Here is a 19,385-nt window from a genome sequence, read left to right as displayed (position 1 = left end):
CGACTACTTCTACTTCTATGGCTAACGCGTTTAGCAATAAAGTAAAGTAAGTTACATGGCGTTCTTCAATGACACGCAGGTCATACAAAAATAAAGACAACTCCTATGGCTCCTGCCGGTTGTCATACTCATCGACATGCAAGTCGTGATTCCTATTACAAGAACATGATCTCATACATCACAATATGTCATTCATCATTCATCACAACTTCTGGTCATATCACATCACATGAACAATCGCTGCAAAAACAAGTTAGACGTCCTCTAATTGTTGTTGCATCTTTTACGTGGCTGCAATTGGGTTCTAGCAAGAACGCTTTCTTACCTACGAATAACCACAACGTGATTTTGTCAACTTCTATTTACCCTTCATAAGGACCCTTTTCATCGAATCCGCTCCAACTAAAGTGGGAGAGACAGACACCCGCCAGCCACCTTATGCAACTAGTGCATGTCAGTCGGTGGAACCGGTCTCACGTAAGCATACGTGTAAGGTTGGTCCGGGCCGCTTCATCCCACAATACCGCTGAAGCAAGATAATACTAGTAGTGGCAAGCAAGTTGACAAGATCTACGCCCACAACAAAATTGTGTTCTACTCGTGCAAAGAGAACTACGCATAAACCTGGCTCTGATACCACTGTTGGAGAATGTTGCAGAAAATTAAAAAATTTCCTACGGTTTCACCAAGATCCATCTATGAGTTCATCTAAGCAACGAGTCAAGGGAGTGAGTTTGCATCTACATACCACTTGTAGATCGCGTGCAGAAGCGTTCAAGGGGATGGTGATGATGAAGTCGTACTCGACGTGATTCGGATCATCGATGACCAAGTGCTGAACGGACAGCACCTCCGCGTTCAACACACGTACGGTACGGGCGACGTCTCCTCCGTCTTGATCCAGCAAGGAGGAAGGAGAGGTTGAGGAAGATAGCTCCAACGCAGCACGACGGCGTGGTGTTGTTAGTGCAGCAGTACTCCGACAGGGCTTCGCCAAGCACGAACGGAGGAGGAGAGGTGTTGGGGAGGGGAGGGGCTGCGCCTTGGCTTGGGTGCGGCTGCCCTCCCCTCACCCCTCTATTTATAGGGGAAGGGGCAAGGGGGGCCGGCCCCTCTAGATGGGATCTAGAGGGGGGGCGACGGCCAGGGAGGGGTGGCTTGCCCCCCAAGCAAGGGGGGTGCGCCCCCCTTAGGGTTTCCCCCCCAACCCTAGGCGCATGGGCCCAAGGGGGGGCGCGCCCAGCCCACCAGGGGCTGGCTGCTATCCCACGCAGCCCATGTGCCCCCCCCGGGAGGGGTGGCCCCTCCCGGTGGACCCCCGGAACCCCTCCGGTGGTCCCGGTACAATACCGGTATGACCCCGAAACTTTCCGATGTCCGTTTGACAACTTCCCATATATAAATCTTTACCTCTGGACCCTTCCGGAACTCCTCGTGACGTCCGGGATCTCATCCGGGACTCCGAACAACTTTCAGTAATCACATACAAGTCTTCCTAATAACCCTAGCGTCACCGAACCTTAAGTGTGTAGACCCTACGGGTTCGGGAGACATGCAGACATGACCGAGACTCTCCGGTCAATAACCAACAGCGGGATCTGGATACCCATGTTGGCTCCCACATGCTCCTCGATGATGTCATTGGATGAACCACGATGTCGAGGATTCGATCAAACCCCATATACAATTCCCTTTGTCAATCGGTACGTTACTTGCCCGAGACTCGATCGTCGGTATCCCAATACCTTGTTCAGTCTCGTTACCGGCAAGTCACTTTACTCATACCGTAATGCATGATCCCGTGACCAAACACTTGGTCACCTTGAGCTCATTATGATGATGCATTACCGAGTGGGCCCAGAGATACCTCTTCGTCATACGGAGTGACAAATCCCAGTCTCGATCCGTGTCAACCCAACAGACACTTTCGGAGATACCTGTAATGCACCTTTATAGTCACCCAGTTACGTTGTGACGTTTGGTACACCCAAAGCACTCCTACGGTATCCGGGAGTTACACGATCTCATGGTCTAAGGAAGAGATACTTGACATTGGAAAAGCTCTAGCAAACGAACTAACCGACCTTTGTGCTATGCTTAGGATTGGGTCTTGTCCATCACATCATTCTCCTAATGATGTGATCCCGTTATCAACGACATCCAATGTCCATAGCTAGGAAACCATGACTATCTGTTGATCACAACGAGCTAGTCAACTAGAGGCTCACTAGGGACATATTGTGGTCTATGTATTCACACGTGTATTACGATTTCCGGATAATACAGTTATAGCATGAATAAAAGACTATTATCATGAACAAAGAAATAACACTTTTATCATTGCCTCTAGGGCATATTTCCAACAGTTAGAGGTGGGTAGATCCAATTTCAGAGGAGGTTCTCACCCTCAGGGAGACATGAACACCAAGGGGAATCCTTCTCCCATAGAGGGGGAAGGCCAAGGAAAAAGAAAACAGAGGGGGCCCTCCCGTTCGGTGTCGCTGGAATGCGTCGGAGGAGCCATCATCACCACCATCATTTTCATCGACTTTACGATCATCTCCATCTCCAAATCCCTCGTCTATACAATGGTCTAGTCATCACAAATTCTATAATACCCTACTTAAACATGTCGCTTTATGTGATGAATTATTATACAATGATTTATTGCACTACCAATATATTTGGGTATTTTTCTTTTGTCATGCGGAAATGGTATGAATTGGATGTTATGATATGGTGTTGTTCACTTGTACTGATATATGAGCGCGTGCTTATGTTGGATCACAGTTGAGGGTTAGTAATGTGTTGTGTCGAATTTACAAAGGGGGACTGAAGTGACTAGAAACCAAACCCGGAGTAGAGGAGACGTAAAAATGGGATAAATGGGATGCATACTTAATCCTATGATTGTATTTACCTTAATAAATTGTTAGTATTTATGGATGCTTGCTAAGGATTTCAATCATAGGTACATGTTAGTCAATGGAGTTTGCAGCATGTTAGGGACAATTCCGCAACACCTACCACCACTAGTTCCACACTCGCTGCCTTTTATTTTCTTCCAAAATAAATATAATACCTAACTTTTATTTACTTGCACTTTAGAATCTTGCACACTACATGTTTTGTACTTGCAAATTAGTAAATGCTTTGGTGGACAAAACAACCGCAAACGCGATCATGATGAGGATTTTGACTCACCTGTAGCACAGGGAGGACATGGAACCCTAGGCCTTACTATCTACTAGTGCTAAGTGACACTAAAGATCACTAGAGAAAAAAAACATTGATGTAAACCCCATCTAACTTACAGTCGAATCCTTGATGTTTCACAAAATCCATCTTCAACGTAGAGCAAGCTATACTTCACATTGTCAAAGATCTCTTTGTGTCCAATGTGAAGAAAATAAACCCCTGGAAAAGCCTCGCCACAATGCAAGCCAATGAAGACGAGCAAGCTCAAGTACTTTCCTTTGCTGAAACATATTGTATCCACTTACTAAACACCACCAGCACTGACGTATTCACCTAATAAACACTAGGACTTGCATTCCCACACTAAGGTAGCAATTAAACGCTGGAACCAACTGCAAGGGAACTCATATTTTTACAATATTATAAACAAGGGACATACACATATATTCAGGGTTCAGGGTTCCATGCTATAGCAGACCAACAACAAACAAATAAATTCACTATTCATGATTCCACAACACACACTATATAGGAAACGAATGAATTCAGAGGTCACGAGTTGCACACATGACATTGCTTATATGCGATTCGTTGTTATAGGAAATAAGTGAATTCGGTGTTCCTTGTATGTGTGATGTGCACCTGGCGTGCTTGCAGGTTGTGTGTGCATGTCTTGTGTACTGCACTATAGGTGTTTGATGAATTGCATGAACCAAATGTAAATTATAGGGAGTTAAGTTATAGGAAAAAGGCTAGGTGTGCACATTTTTTAACTCCTCAAATATGGCGAGTTAGGTTTAGGAGATCATTTCGGGAGTTCAATTTTAGGTAGAGTGATAGACATGCTCCTACACACGATGGAGGATTGGATCTAGTAAGGCGGTGGAGTATTGGAGATGTGTACGAACCTAAGGAGAAGAGGACAGACGACCAGGTTAGCATGTGATTTACAGATCCTTGTCTAGAACCAATAGAACCTTAACTAGAATCAAGCGAAGCTCTTAGTCTTGACTTCATGTATGATTATGCTAACCTTAAGACATGTATTAGCCTGCGGTGTTGCACTTAATTCTATCCTCTTTGATTACCTGGTTGCTTGAGTGCTTCCCTGCCACAGTGTGCTAGCTACCATGTGACATGTCGATGCAACATTTTATAGCACGCACGCACGATGCCATAGCGAAGCAGAAGTACAGGACCCGTCTTCTCCATGCTCTGTGCTAATTTTTTTTCGAAAAGGGGGACTCTCGGCCTCTGCATCAGAACGATGCATACTGCCATATTTATAGATAAATAAATAGGTTCAACAAGGTCTTATAGTCTGAAAGCAAAATAACGGCAAGCTCACAAAGAGCCACAACGCCAAAAACAAAAGGCCCAAAAGCCACAACCGGTTGACATAACAAAGATAGGTAAACTAATCGTCTATCCTATTATATGACCGCCATCCAAACCGGTTGAAAATATCCCGCGCTACCATCTCCCACCGGACAGATCCAGTAACCGAACGCTCCCTGGCCTCCGTCGGAGTGAGTAACGACCACATACGGATCATCGCAGTAGCTCGGAATAAAACCTGCAAAAAATGAATATTTGTTGTTCTGTTAAAAGCCAAATCATTTCTGCAGTTCCAAATTGCCCACAACAAAGCACATACTCCTACGCGAATGTGTCTAGCTGTTTCGGACTCTATCCCAACAAGCCACGTTCCAAATAACGTACTGACCGAATTCGGAGGAGTAATGTTAGAGGCAATATGCACCGTGTGCCACAAAACTCTCGCCAACGGGCAGTCAAAGAAGAGGTGCTTGATAGTTTCGTCCCGATCACAAAAACTACACCTAGTAGATCCTTTCCAGTTATGCTTAACCAAATTATCCTTTGTTAAAATGACTTGTTTATGTACAAACCACATAAACACTTTAATTTTTAAAGGAACTTTGACTTTCCAAACATCTTTGGAACTACGAATAACACTAGAGTTAATGACATCGATATACATCGACTTAACTGTGAACTCTTCAGACCTAGTAAGCATCCAACACAACTGATCGGGCTGATGAGATAGCTGAACCTCCATCAGTCTACTCACGAAATGAAGCCATGCTTCCTACCGGTCGCCAACAAGCGCCCTCCTAAATTGAATATTAAGGGGAATGGACTGCATAATCGTTGCAACAAGAGCATCACGACGTTGAACAATACAATACAGGGACGAATACTAAAGCACCAACAACGTTTCACCAAGCCAAGTATCCTCACAGAAGCGACTGGTGTTGCCATTACCGACTATAAACTTTGTTCTATTAAAGAAGGCAGCTTTGACTCTCATAAGCCCCTTCCAAAACGACGAGTCAGTCGGTCTCACTGTCGCCTGGGACAAAGTCTTGGACTGCAGATACTTACTACGTAGAATCTGCGCCCACGTGGCCTCAGTCTCAACTGATAACTTATACAGACACTTACTGAGAAGACATATGTTCTTGACTTCAAGATTCTCAATACCAAGGCCCCCTGGTCCTTTGGTCGACAGATGATATTCCATTTGGCAAGTCGGTATTTTCTCTTGAGTTCATCACTCTGCCAGAAAAATCGGGATCGATAGAAGTCCAGCCTTTTCCTAACACCAACTGGGACTTCGAAGAAAGATAAGAGAAACATAGGCATACTCGTGAGCACCGAAGTTATAAGAATCAATCGGCCTCCATATGACATAAGTTTGCCCTTCCAGCAACCCAGTTTCTTCTCAAACCGATCCTCGATACACTTCCATTCTCTGTTTGTCAACTTACGATGATGAATGGATATACCTAAGTACGTGAAAGGTAATGCTCTGTGCTAATACAATGAGCTATCCATCCAGTGCCCAGACAGGCCGTGCATTTGGAACTAGTTTGGTCTAAATTGAGAACATATGGATGGCCTGCTCGAAGGGATGGGGATGATGTGTTTTCGCTACAAGGCCACTGAAGGAACGGTGTGACCGCAGCAAGATGAGGAGCTTGTTATCTAAACAAAAGGCAACAGCGGCATCTGGTTCTTCAGAGAACGTGGGCAAAGTACAAAGGTCCCCGGCCTACGACCATTCACCCATGGAAATTGTAGTTTAGTTCTCCGTCCATTGCTATTGGTCCGAAGGGCGATCCAGGGCACGGCTCGGGCCGCCGCCCGGGATAGCCGTGCCATGGCTCCACCACTAGGAAGAGGTGCAGGCTATCATGGAAAGAACAGGCAAGAAGCCGCAGCACGGGAGCAATACCGCTCCCTAGCTTTTCCCATTAATCCTCCCCGACGTCTCCTATTCTTAAGAAAAAAACACACCACAGAACTTTGTGGTCCTCTGTTGCGTGTTCTTCTTTCACCATTCTAACTAGCCTCTAGTTTGTTTCACGCATTTTCCACCTCTTCACTGGACCATCGCTCTCCTTGCTATAGGTGTTATCACCGCATTATTGCATATGGTTTGATGCACATGCAGGTAAATAGTATAGCAAAGATTCGAACACCGGGAGGTATAAAAAGACGGCAAAACCATGTATTTATGGCTCTTAGGGAGGGAGGGGGATAGGAGGTACTCCTCCGTTCCCAAATACTTGTCTTTCTAGGCATTTCAAATGGACTCAACATACGGATGTATGTAGACATATTTTAAAGTGTAGATTCACTCATTTTGCGCTGTATGTAGTCACTTGTTGAAATCTCTAGAAAGACAAGTATTTAGGAACGGAGGGAGTACAATACTCGTTCATGATACGAGGAGGTATGATGCGTAAATAGAACATGGCCAAGAGTGTTATTTAAATCGGACAGGTTGCTTGTAATCTGGCTACTAATAATAAAGATTCGCCGGCTCCATGGTTGTACTAATGTTTATTTTTTTTTGAATTATGGTTGTACTAATGTTAGGTGAAGCTATCAACTCAGTGGATTCGTCAAAGTTATTACTATTAGTTGAAAAGATGGAATAGGTTGGTTGCCAAGTCCTTTTTGGTAACCACAATACGCAAAGAAACCCTCAGCTCCAATTTTGTGAATGTGAACTTAAATTTGGAAAAACAAATATTCACTAGTAAACATTTTAATAACAATAGTATTTGCTTTTTTTGCCAACTCATTCTGCAGAAGTTAATTATTTGGGAACAGAGTCATACTTATTACCCTTTGCATATAATCCAACATATAATTGAATAGGAATTTTCAAACTTAATTAGGGTATATTTTATGCACGATATTTTTCTAAAGTGTATGACTCGAAAAATAGTATACTCTAATTAGTATATTTTCCCAATGTTCAAAGTACTGCCAGACCAGACCCAACTTGTGTTTGCTAGTTTATTTTAACTGCAAAACATAGGGAGGAGCTGCTCGACGGGAAGATCGGGAGTCCATTTCCTACATGGCCAGATAAGGAATGGTCCGAGTGCAGCGAGGTGAAGGCCTGTTGTTCGTTGAAGGAAGAAGTGTAGAGAAACACAGAAGGTATTGGCAAGAGGCTGGAGTACGGCAACAATGCCGCTCCCTAGCTTCTTCCATTAATTTTCCTCGACACCTCCTATTCTTAAGCAAGACGCGCCATGCATAGATTATCTACATTTTTTCCTTACACTATTTTAACTAGTTTCTCCTTTGTTAGACACATCTCCTCGTTGCTTGCTATAGTTGTTTCCACATCACTTGAGTATGGATTGATGGAGACCAATACTGTAACAAATACTCGAACATGGGGTGGTATAAAAAGAGGACAAAAAGGTGCATTCATGGATGGGTGTGTGGGGTTGGAACAATACTTGTTCATCATAGGAGAAGTTCTGAACTAATTAAGAGATCGCATAAGGTGTCAGCAACACGCGCAGGTGGTGGACCTGGGCTGCTTGTCCAAGGTCTGTTCGTGGTGCGTCCTCAGGTGGCGACAGACACTAGGGAGGTTCACTTCCATCCCCATGGTGTCGCGCGGGGCAAAAAACACATATTTGACCTAAGGACAAAAAGAATTCACAATCTGAACTCTTTTTAAAAAAATTGCATCGAGCTGACCGTTTCAAGTGGCGCCCGACAGATAGGCGCCACACTATACTGTGCAGCACCTGGAGCTTAGGCGCCACACGCCGGTGCAGCATGGCAGCCCGGGCCCCACTCCTGGTTGTGCAGCGCCTAGCTGAAAGGAGTTGCACAATGTAGTGCAGCGCCTAACCGAAAGGAGTTGCACTACCTTATATTAAAACTATTGTAACTTTTAATCCGTGCATCCAATGAAAACGTGCCTTATATGAAAGTTGTACATTTTTCCGTGTTCTACGCAATGGTGGCATTTTCATCTATGTTAGGATCAATTTGCTTGATGAAAACCTTGTTGCAAAAGTGCATCATAATATAACTGACAGAATCTGTTAAAATTTACAAACTTGGCATGATGATAGCCATTCACCTATAGCTCTGACGCGTTTTTAGCCTACATGAGTTTTGCACTACATAATGTGTACTTTCACGCCATGCCTATGCTTGCCATGTTAATCATCCTTAACATGTTCATTTCTTGGATCTAAGTGACTAACATGATATAAGTGAACTTCTGTTACAGAAAGTTACATTTTGTAAGATCCATAGTAATTAATCCTGACATCATATGAATATGATCTAACTATGAAAGTTGGAAAATTTTATGTCTACCTTAAGTCTATGTCATTTTCATACCCACTAAATATTTGCATCACTATGTTTTGAGACACTAAAGTAACTAAGGCAATGTTCTGCCAGATTGACACGTTAATTTCACCAAGTCACTGGATGTCACCAAGCCACGATCGTGCTGATAAAATGCAAAGTTCTGCCACTTGGGTTCAACTTGTCAACCGCCTTTTGTGCGGTCGCCCACTTCTGACAATCTTTGTTGATTGTCGACCACCGGGAGCGAAGATATCGGTCGGAGCGGTCAATTCCACTCTTGTTGTGTAGATCAAAGTGCTCCTTCATCCGGTTCCAATAAGCATCTCTACTTTGATCACCTCCAACGGACGGATCCCTCGACCCTTGCAACCAAGTATTGCATAGTAAGACGTCTTCTTCGTTGGTCTAGTTGCCTCCTCTTCCTTTCGGTGCGTCCACAATGCCCTCACCATCCTCGTCCACCTCGAACTCATGCTCATCGAAATGCATGTCATTGATTTGAGACCAATGCGAATTGTTGGAGCCAACCCATAGTTGACATATATGCCTCATCGTTGAAGCTACAAAGTATATACAATGAAGCAAATAAGCTATCTATATGTGTGCATTCAAAAAATCACAACAACAAAAAAGTTGGCGAAAGTTTATTACTTTGGGGCATTTCCTCGAACACCTTGTGCGTGTCGGCCGCCGGCTCAACAAGTGAGATCGTCGGCGCTTCGGTAGCTGCCGCGCCCGTCACACACCCTGCAAGCTTCTTCCTCGACGGCTTCGAAGAGCCGGAGCCGTCCGCCGCCTTGTTCTTCTTCGCGGATGCCTTGCACTTCTTCGGCCGCGCCGCATTTGGGAGCTTCGAGAGGGGGGCACGTGGCTTCACGACAGTTAGATCATATTCCTATGATGTTCGGATTAATTACTATGGATCTTACAAGATGTAACTTTCTGTAACAGAAGTTCACTTATATCATGTTAGTCACTTAGATCCAAGAAATGAACATGTTAAGGATGATAACATGGCAAGCATAGGCATGGCATGAAAGTACACATTATGCAGTGCAAAACTCATGTAGGTTTAAAACGCGTAAGAGCTATATGTGAATGGCTATCATCATGCCAAGTTTGTAAATTTTAACAGATTCTGTCAGTTATATTATGATGCACTTTTGCAACAGGGTTTTCATCAAACAAATTGATCCTAACATAGATGAAAATGTGATTATTGCGTAGAACACGGAAAAATGTACAACTTTCATATAAGGCACGTTTTCATCGGATGCACGGATTAAAAGTTACAACAGTTTTAATATAAGATAGTGCAACTCCTTTCGGTTAGGCACTGCACTACACTGTGCAACTCCTTTCAGGTAGGCGCTGCACAACCAGGAGTGGGGCCCGGGCTGCCACGCTGGATCGCCGTGTGGCGCCTAAGCTCCAGGCGCTGCAGAGTATAGTGTGGCGCCTAACTGTCGGGCGCCACTCGAAATGGTCAGCTCGGTGAAATTTTTTCGAAAGGAGTTCAGATTGTGAGTTCTTTTGGTCCTCGGGTCAAATATGTGTTTTTTGCCGTCGCGCGGAGATCCGTGGTTGTTTCTCCGATGATACCGCGGGGTAGAGGAGTCCATGGCCCCGACACCTTGCCAGCTCCACGACGTGTGGTGTGACCACTGTGGTGGCAGCAGATGACAATACCAACGCGGTGCCTTGGAGCGGATTGATTTGGGCGGCGAGCACGGGCTGGTGCAAAGTACTATGGCATGGCGCGAGGCTTGTCATTTTGTCAAATCATACAGACATGGCATGATGCACCAAGCGCCGACTCAGTCTTATGGCAAGCCAGCGGACGCTGCCGAGGACTATTTTGGCGGGTCAGGATTACACCCTTGTGCGCTTTCGCACCCATAGGACGCATCTGGCGGTGGCAGTTACTAAGGCATTGTTCTAGAGCGCATGGCAGCCCTCGGCGAGATGGCGATGCGACCGTGTTTGAAAGCTACGTGATGGTTTCTTGCTTTCCAACCATTTCTCCTATGGTCGGTGAGTTCTGTGTGAGTAGGTCGGTAGGGTGGTGAACGACGACTATGACAGCTGACATTGCAGATGTATTCGCTTCGGGTGAAAGCCCATGATCTAGCCTTCTGGCTTGATGTCACAGTATCGATGTCAGCCTTAATATATGATGTGTGCCTTAATCGATGCAGAGGCAAGAGGTTTACCTTCTTTTTCAAAGTTTTTCTTTTATTTTGAGAGGTAAAGCGGAGCTTTGCTACAAAAACAAGTGCGTAAATCACTCATTACAGTGCCAACAACCTTCGTACATCGTAGTCTGAGAAGAGGGCATCGGAGGCGTTACAACCATAACCAACCTTGGCAAGCTTATGAGCAGTGTTAGGGACGAAGACAACACGGGGCGATCTAGGGCCATGGCTCCCCCATGCCGTTTTTTTCTTTTCTCAAATGATCATTAGATAGTCTGTGAAGTTACCTCTAAATTCATATAGATGCCTCCTTCAATGTTTCTATGCTCTAGTGCCCCCCTTCTAAGGAAATTCCTGGGTCCATCTCTAAGTTGTGTTGTTTGCTTCTATCGTGCCTACAATTTAGTGTACCGAACTAGCAACGGACCGAAGGTGCAAGAGTGTCCTCTTGCAGTCAGATTCAAGTGGTCCTTGGGCCAACATTTAACCGGGACCGTGTGTGTGTGTGTGTGTGTGTGTGTGTGTGTGTGTGTGTGATTCTCCTCCTAATTCTTCTCTTCTCATCCCCTAGTTGCACCTTCCTCACCCCAACTACCCTTTCTTGTGATCATTGAAGGATGGTATGGCTGCATCAAGACCATGGCACACTGATCGTTGATGGAAGAGATTGGAGCATGGGAACAATATCACTGCCTAGTTTTTCCCATTAGTTTCCCCAGACGCCTCCTATTCTTTATCAAGATACATGACGGAGCTCATGGTCATTGGTTACGTGTTCATTTTTCAACTTTTTTTACAGGAGACCTTACGGTTCTATCCATTAATTAAGAAGAAGAGAATTGCTCAGTTAATTAGTGAAAACCGAGAAAAACTAGCCTCTCGTTTCTTGGACACATCCGCTACCTCTTCACTAAACCATTCGTCTCCCCTCTGCTCTCTATAGCTGTTACCACTTCACCTGTATACGGTTTGACGAAAATTAGTAGTATAGCAAAGACTCGAACATTGGATGGTATCAGAGTGTTATTGAAGCCATACCGGTTGCTTATCATATGTCTTGTAGTAATAAAGATTCGCCAGACTGATGGTTGGACTAATGTTAGGTGCAACTATAAAATTCAAAGGATTCATCAAAGTTACAACTATACAAAAAGAAGGACTAGGTTTGATTGCCAAGTCCACATGTGATTCTGGAAAATCATAATACTTGAAAACCATCACACATGATTCTGATTTTTCTCATAACTGTCAAGTAAATTCCAAAATCATACACGCTTTCAACAAAATAATTTATACTTTTTATAATCCCAAGTAATTCTTTTTTTTTGCTGGGGTATAATCCCAAGCAATTCATGAGTACCAACTAAAAAAAGCAATTCATGAGTAACATAAATGGTCAACGAAAATAATTTGTACCACATAATATATTCATGGGTCATTTGCCATCCTCTTTTTTTCTTTTGAGGTAAGGGTCATTTGTCATCTGGTTAACCACCGCCAACACATGGACACCTCCGCCCAACACCAAAAGCACGGTCGCCACAAACCAGATTGTACTCCCTCTGTCTCTCAAATGGAGAAAACTGGATGGAAAAAATCGCAGACTCCTCTTATCAAAATTGCGATCAGGATTTTGTTCACTGCTCCGTGCTAGGTGCATACTGGTACACAAAAGGCTGCCAAAGAGATTTCCATCGATGTGAACATGACGTCGCACGAAATTCAGCTTCAAAACAGAGCAAGCTGCACCTTACACTGTCGAAGATCTCTGTGTCCATGTGAAGCAAAATAAACCCCTGGTTAATTTTATTTCATTTTAAACCTGGCTGGCAGCTTCGCCACAACGGAAGCCCGTTGAGACAAACAAGATCAGGTACGTACTTCCCTTTGTTGAAACATACTACTATTCACTTACTAAACAGTACCTGCACAGATGCATTCACTTACCAAGACTAGGATCTGCATACCCACACTAAAATACTCCCTCTGTCCCATAATATAAAATCATTTTTGACACCAATGTAGTGTTAAAAACGTTCTTATATTTTGGGACAGAGGGAGTAGCAATTAAATCCAGGAAACTAGTACTTGATTACTGACAGGAAACTAATATTCCCAAGTTATTACAACCAAGGGACACACACATAAATCCAGTATATGGGGTTCCACACTACAACAGACCAACAAGAAACAAGTAAATTTGCTGTTCATGATTCCACAGTACACACCACATATAGGAAACAAATAAATTCGGAGGTCATGAGTTGCAACCACTGACATTAATTTCGCGTCCTCTGAAATGTACATAGAATTGGTCAAGTGTTACCAACCACATACACCCAGGAAACGCCACACAGTTAAGCCTGTAGATTGGCAGGAAGGCTGGCGGATTGAATCACCTCACCTCATAAACGCCATCTCCATGTGTTGGACTTGGGGCGCTTCAAGCATCTGATGGAGAGACACCTTCTTTAGCTCCCGCTCTCAGCGTGTAGACTGGTATTTGATAGGTTTAAACAATAGAATAAGAAACATATTGATAAGTCGTAATGCCTCTTATTAATTATAACATATTTCATATAGCTACATAAAAGGAACAAAGGAGTTGCAGATGTACCTTCCAATCCATCTTAATCACGGATAATAGAAATATAGGGAATGCGCTGAATCTTTTGCCAGTTTGGATGTCCAATTGTTTCACATGAACTCATCAACTCCTCGCTGCAGGACCTGAGAAAAAACCTCTCAAGGGAGGAGGGCAGTGCTGGAAGTGATTGAATATTCGGACAACGATGAATTTCCAGTAACAGGAGTGACGCCAGCCGCTCCATATTATCTGGCAAGGAATGCCAATTGCTGAACGAAAGCCTAAACCAACGAAGATGCACAAAGACCTCAAAAAGTTCAGGAGCTGATTCAAGTCGGCTGCAACCGAAGAGCCAAAGATTACGCAAATGCATTGGGCTGCCATTCTGCTGACCCACCATCCAATCTGGGTACTTTGAACCATGGTAATCCATAACTTCTAGTCTCTCAAGATATTTCGGTGGGCAAAGGCCCTCAAGCACCTCCGCTTCAACTTCTGGACTGCAACTCGTATCACCCCAGGATAGTGTAAGTTGTGTCAGCCGGTCCTTGTGTGCAAGACTGGCTTCAATAGATTCTTCCTTGCTTTGGACATTCTCAAGACCCGTGATAATTAGCACGCCTTCAAGCTTGCTTAGGTCCTTCAATTGTCGTAGCTCGTACCCCTGTGTCTTGCTTATACTGAAGCGTTCTAACTTTTGGAGCCATTTCAGCCTGCCAATGTCTGGAAAAATTTCCATGCTGCGTATACACCGCAAGTTAATGAGCTGACTAATATTTTTACTACCAGTAAAAACCACACCAGCGCTACTATAATTGTCTAGCGCCTGAATGTGGTAAAGCTTGGTAACACTGTTTGGCATAATTATTCTTGCTCTACCTCTCACATTGAAAGCAAAATACCTTAGATGCTTTAACAGACCAATACATGCTGGAAGTGAGAATATATAACCATCATCTGCGGAGAAACTTAAAACCAGCACCCGCAATTTCTTCAACCTCTTGAACATTCTCTCGAAGACTTTTTCATCAGTTGAATCAATCTTTATATAGCAATCAATGATAAGAGTGCGCAAATTCTGCAATTCAAATATTTTCTCTGTAAGCATCTTTATATCACAACTCCCAACAGATAGGTGACGAACAGCTGGAGGAACTTCTTCTGTGACACCTTCCTCGATTCTGAAGCAATCTCCTCTAGCAGCCTCCTCTGCTAAATCATGCAGCAGGTCATGAACAGTGAAATAATCAACCTCAGATCCATGTTCCACTATTCTCTCTCCTAATTGCAGAAATGAGGCCGACAACAATTCATCAAAGTAATTCTGACCAACATCATATGGATCCTGTACAGCATTAGTTGTCTCTATAAACACTTCTGCCATCCAGAACTGTACTAACTCATCACGTTTGAAATGATGTCTTCTGGAAAATATACTGCAATAAGCAAAGCATTGCCTCACATGCTCATCAAATTGCTGGTAGCTCCACCAAAGAGCTCCAGTCGTCTCGTTCAAAAGGTCCCTAACTTGCACACTCCTCCAGAACCAAACATCTTGTTTTCTACGTAGCTGTCCTCCCACGGTTCTGGCCGCTAGAGGTAACCTCTTTAGCTTCTTCGCTATTTCAGCCCCAATCTCTTCCAGTTCTCCAAGCATAGGGTCAACGAGCCCTGAACTTCCAAGTGCATAATACATGAACATTTCATGGAAGTCTTCATCCTTCAAGTCTGGTATTCGAATAGAAGTGCATGTCACTTCAGGACTTAGAGCTGCAAATGCACCTTCATTTCGACTTGTGGCTAGGATCTTGCTTCCTTCCAACCCAAATTTCAATGGAAAAATCAACTGTTGCAGATTTTGATCATCGGCATCCTTGTTGCACCAGACATCATCAAGTACCAATAAGAATCTTTTTGTGCTTAGCTCATGCTCTAATTTTTTCTGCATCACATCAAGGCTAGCATATTCAGCCTTTTTACCTGAAGCTGCTTCCAACATCTCACTGAAAATGGCATGCACGCTAAACTTCTGGGTGACGTGAATCCACATAAAAAGGTGGAAATGGCGTTTCCTTTCCTCTTTCTCTCCCTCTTCCTCTTTCATAGCGTTACAAACATATTGTGCAAGTGTTGTCTTCCCAGACCCCGCAATGCCATAAATGCCAACTACATCACATTTTGACGCATGAAGCATTGTTCTTATGTCCTGACAAATATTATCTCTGTCAGTTATCTTTCCCACTGGATATGCTGTAGTCTTCTGTCTATCTCCAGTAGTAACATCTGCAGTAAGCATGCCAAGTTCGTTTCTTCTTTGCTGGTTCGCCGCCTGCCCAATAGTTTCTTGCACTTTGTTTTTTAATGTAAAAATTTCCTGTGCTTCATCAATGAGTTTTTCTACCTTTTTCATATTTTTCTTTAGAAGAATATATAAAGGTCCCATGATAATGCAATTTGATTCCATAACGGTGGCCTGCAAAAGCAATCAGTTTCCAAATCAAAACAGTATAGCAACTTTAACGGGTGTTGCAGCAGCCGCAACTGCCAGTTGCTTACATCAGTGCTAAGCAACTGCCAGAGCTTACATCACCGCTAAACAACTGCCAGAACTTACATCATTGCTAAGCACTGATCAACAACAGGGTGCTTAAGGGGCGCTAGGGGTTGGCAAGTGAGCAGCAGCAGAAAAGGAGATTTTGCTGCCATACAAGATGCTGAAGAAAAGAAGACAGTTACAAGCCTAGTTTTTAATGGGCAAATACAAGTGATTGACAAAAAAACTACCACTTTAGGGGTTACCATCCCACATAACTATCACTTTTTTAAACTATACTGTGTACTAAGTATTCTTTTCCTATCAATGAACTTTTCATAATAGAATCCTCATATTTTATTATGAAAATTATGAAAAGTGGAGTATTCTTACAATAGGACTTACAACTTCCACCTATCTTCTCCAAAATCATAAGGTTAGTAAATCTTACTAATAAGAGCATAAAGACTTTCATTCTAGAAATTTTGAATTTTTTTAAACTAACCAAAAACTCTAAAAAAATTCTAATTTTGTGACTAAAAACTACCACTTTCGGAAAATGACCGGTTTAGACAATTTAAACATGTTTATGACATGCGAACCCACCCGTCAGGTCTGACGTGGCGGCAAAGTCAACTCCGTTTATTTTGACCGTTAAGTTGACCGTTATTATAGGTGGGTTCCACACGTCAACATCAACCTTATTCTCTCTCTCTCTCTCTTTCTCTCTCTCTCTCTCTCTCTCTCTCTCTCTCTCTCTCTCTCTCATTTCCTCGAACACCTCGTATGCACATGCGCGCCACCTCCGCCGCCCTCCATTGCCGGTGCTCGCTGTTGTGCTCTGTTTGTGGTCTATTTTTTTTGTCCTAAATTTTTTTGTTGTTGCTGCATTATATATTTGTGGGAGCTTAGATGTGACATCCTTAAAAAAACATCTAGATGTGAATTAGACAAACTAATGTAGATCGGAAGATAAGGTTTTGTAGCTAATCCAGAAGACTGGACAGATTAGAGTTTAGAGGCTAGTATGGCTAATTTAGCAAAAAATGAATAACAACAATGAACTTACATTTAGCCAACTGGATGGAATTTAGCTTAATGTTGAGGACTTTAGGTGGTACCTGTTGATAACGTGTGAAGCCAAGCTCATGCAAGGACCAGTCTCGGTAGTAACGGGCACCCTCAATCGCCCTGGTTGCCTTGGTTGTTAACCAGTGGAATATGCAGGTACAACACGATGAGATCCTCTGCACCAAGGAAGTCGAGGGCGCGGAAGCATATGGTAGTAGTTCACCTGGTCCAGTCACGCATCCCCATAACAAGCACAAGCCCTTCTTGGCCAGCTGCGCAGCACAGCAGAAAAATGAGAAAGCCTTAATCTAAACGAAATTGAGGAAGGCTAGAGAGGAGTATACTAGAACACAACAAGAAGTAGCCAAACCTGCAGCGGCGTTTGTCCGGCGATGCGTACCCACGGCCACAACCAGCAGAACCTCTCATGTACCCACTGGAGCAGCGGAGCAGATCTTTCTCCGGCGACGTGTAAACATCCCCTCAACCAGCACAGGCTCTGCTTGGCCCGCTGCAGCAGCCAGGCTGATTTTTCTCGGGTGATGTCACAGAGGTGTTCCCAACACCACTGCAGCCAGGTGGAAGACCCAGCTTTCCCAACCTCCTTCTCGATTCGGTGATAATCGACGAGGTCGAGGATGTCTTCTGCTTCGTACAGAGCATCCTTGAGCTTCTTCAGCAAGCTGTCCAGGCCGCTGAGTTTGGTCACATCGGATTCTTTCTTTGATAATTTAATCAGCATCCTCTGCTCCACGACCTCCCCAAGCGTGAGCTTGAGTCTTGGCATAGTCCCAGACCTCATATCCATGAAGTCTTGAGATGCGTCATAGAGGTAGGACAGGAGTTTGTTGAGCAGGAAGGTGATGACCGGAGCAAACCACCAGCCCACTGCCGCTACGGCGAGGCCGTTTAGGAAAGCTCCCATGGAGTCAATGCTTTTTTGAGAACGAGACCAGGGGCAATCCAGGAGTGAAGAAGGATCCGTGGCCGGTGCTCCACTGGACTGTAATATTACCCTTGCCGACGAGAGACGCAGGCCGAGAATTGCGCGTGCAAGAAGAAGAGGAGTGAGTCAGAGCACGCGCGGCGTATGAACAAACGCCAAGTCTAAACGGAATCTTTTGCTTAGGGTCGAAAGTCTAGACTCTAGACGAGAGAAGATAGAGAGAGGAGCCGGACTCTTGCTAGACTCGAGTACAAACGAGAGCGAATTTTTTGTAATTAAAGGGAGAGGATCCTAGCCAAGAATAATTTCTCTAGGAAAGGATGGAAAGGGTCAAATTTTTGTGAGTTTTGTGGTGTCGCTGAGGGCATCGATCATTTGTTCTTTTCATGCTCATTTGCAAGATTCTTATGGAATTTGATTTGTGGAGCGCTGGGTAACCCCAAATTACCTATATCTTTCTTTCATCTTTGTCGAAATTCAATTTATTCTGGTAAAAATAGAACTGTTGTTTCTATTGGAGTTGCTGCTTTGATTTGGACAATTTGGAAAACACAAAGTTCTTTCCTAGCTCGAGCTCCACGGTACCCACTATCCCCATCGTCAGTTCACTTTGAGATACGTACAATGGTCAGAGTCAGAGTCAGACATTTAACATACTGTAGCTGTTATGTAGCTGTAACTTGCCGGTGGGACAGAATTTCTTTATTCTGGGCTCATGTGAACCACTCTCTTCCTATCGCTTTCCCTCACGCTTCAAGTCTGACATGCATGCACATGAAAAGTAGTGCTGTAGCTGACATGCATGTGCTCATGTGAACACTGTAGCTGTTAGCTGTTCTCCTATAGGAAAGAACTTTGCGTATGAGTCTGCCTTGGTTTCCTTTTACAGATAGAATGGCGAGCATGAAGAGTGGAGAGAGAGAGAGAGAGAGAGTTGGAGGTGAAGTCTTTTCTTTGCAAGTATCAGATTTTTGCAAAGTATCAAATGGCAGAGATAAGAGAGAGGGGAGAGAGAGAGAAGAGACACTAGTAGCAAAAGGGTCAAATGTGAAGCACGATAGTGCCAGTTTGAATTTCAGCCGGCACTAATGTGTACATTAGTGCCGGTTCGTGGCGGCGATCAATAGCACCGGTTCGTGGCGACCCTTTAGTACCGGTTCATGCCACGAACCGGTACTAAAGAGGCTGTGT

General features: G+C 44.0%; 1 protein-coding gene across 1 annotated transcript; it reads right to left on the bottom strand.

The window, feature by feature from the left end:
• Positions 1 to 13,149: 13,149 nt before the first annotated feature.
• LOC119312259 (putative disease resistance protein RGA3) lies at positions 13,150 to 18,239 on the bottom strand. Its single transcript, XM_037587984.1, has 4 exons — positions 17,619 to 18,239; positions 17,299 to 17,520; positions 13,675 to 16,117; positions 13,150 to 13,553 (listed from the first exon to the last, which is right to left on the bottom strand). Exons 1-3 carry the CDS (start codon positions 18,171 to 18,173, stop codon positions 13,688 to 13,690), a joined length of 3,207 nt encoding a protein of 1,068 aa, XP_037443881.1. The 5' UTR covers positions 18,174 to 18,239; the 3' UTR covers positions 13,150 to 13,553; positions 13,675 to 13,687.
• Between the last annotated feature and the right edge of the window lie 1,146 nt (positions 18,240 to 19,385).

The sequence above is a fragment of the Triticum dicoccoides genome, chromosome 5B (assembly GCF_002162155.2).
Source record: "Triticum dicoccoides isolate Atlit2015 ecotype Zavitan chromosome 5B, WEW_v2.0, whole genome shotgun sequence".
Taxonomy (NCBI): Eukaryota; Viridiplantae; Streptophyta; class Magnoliopsida; order Poales; family Poaceae; genus Triticum; species Triticum dicoccoides.
The sequence above is the reverse complement of the archived record's forward strand: the minus strand, read 5'-3'. Positions and strand labels throughout refer to the sequence as shown.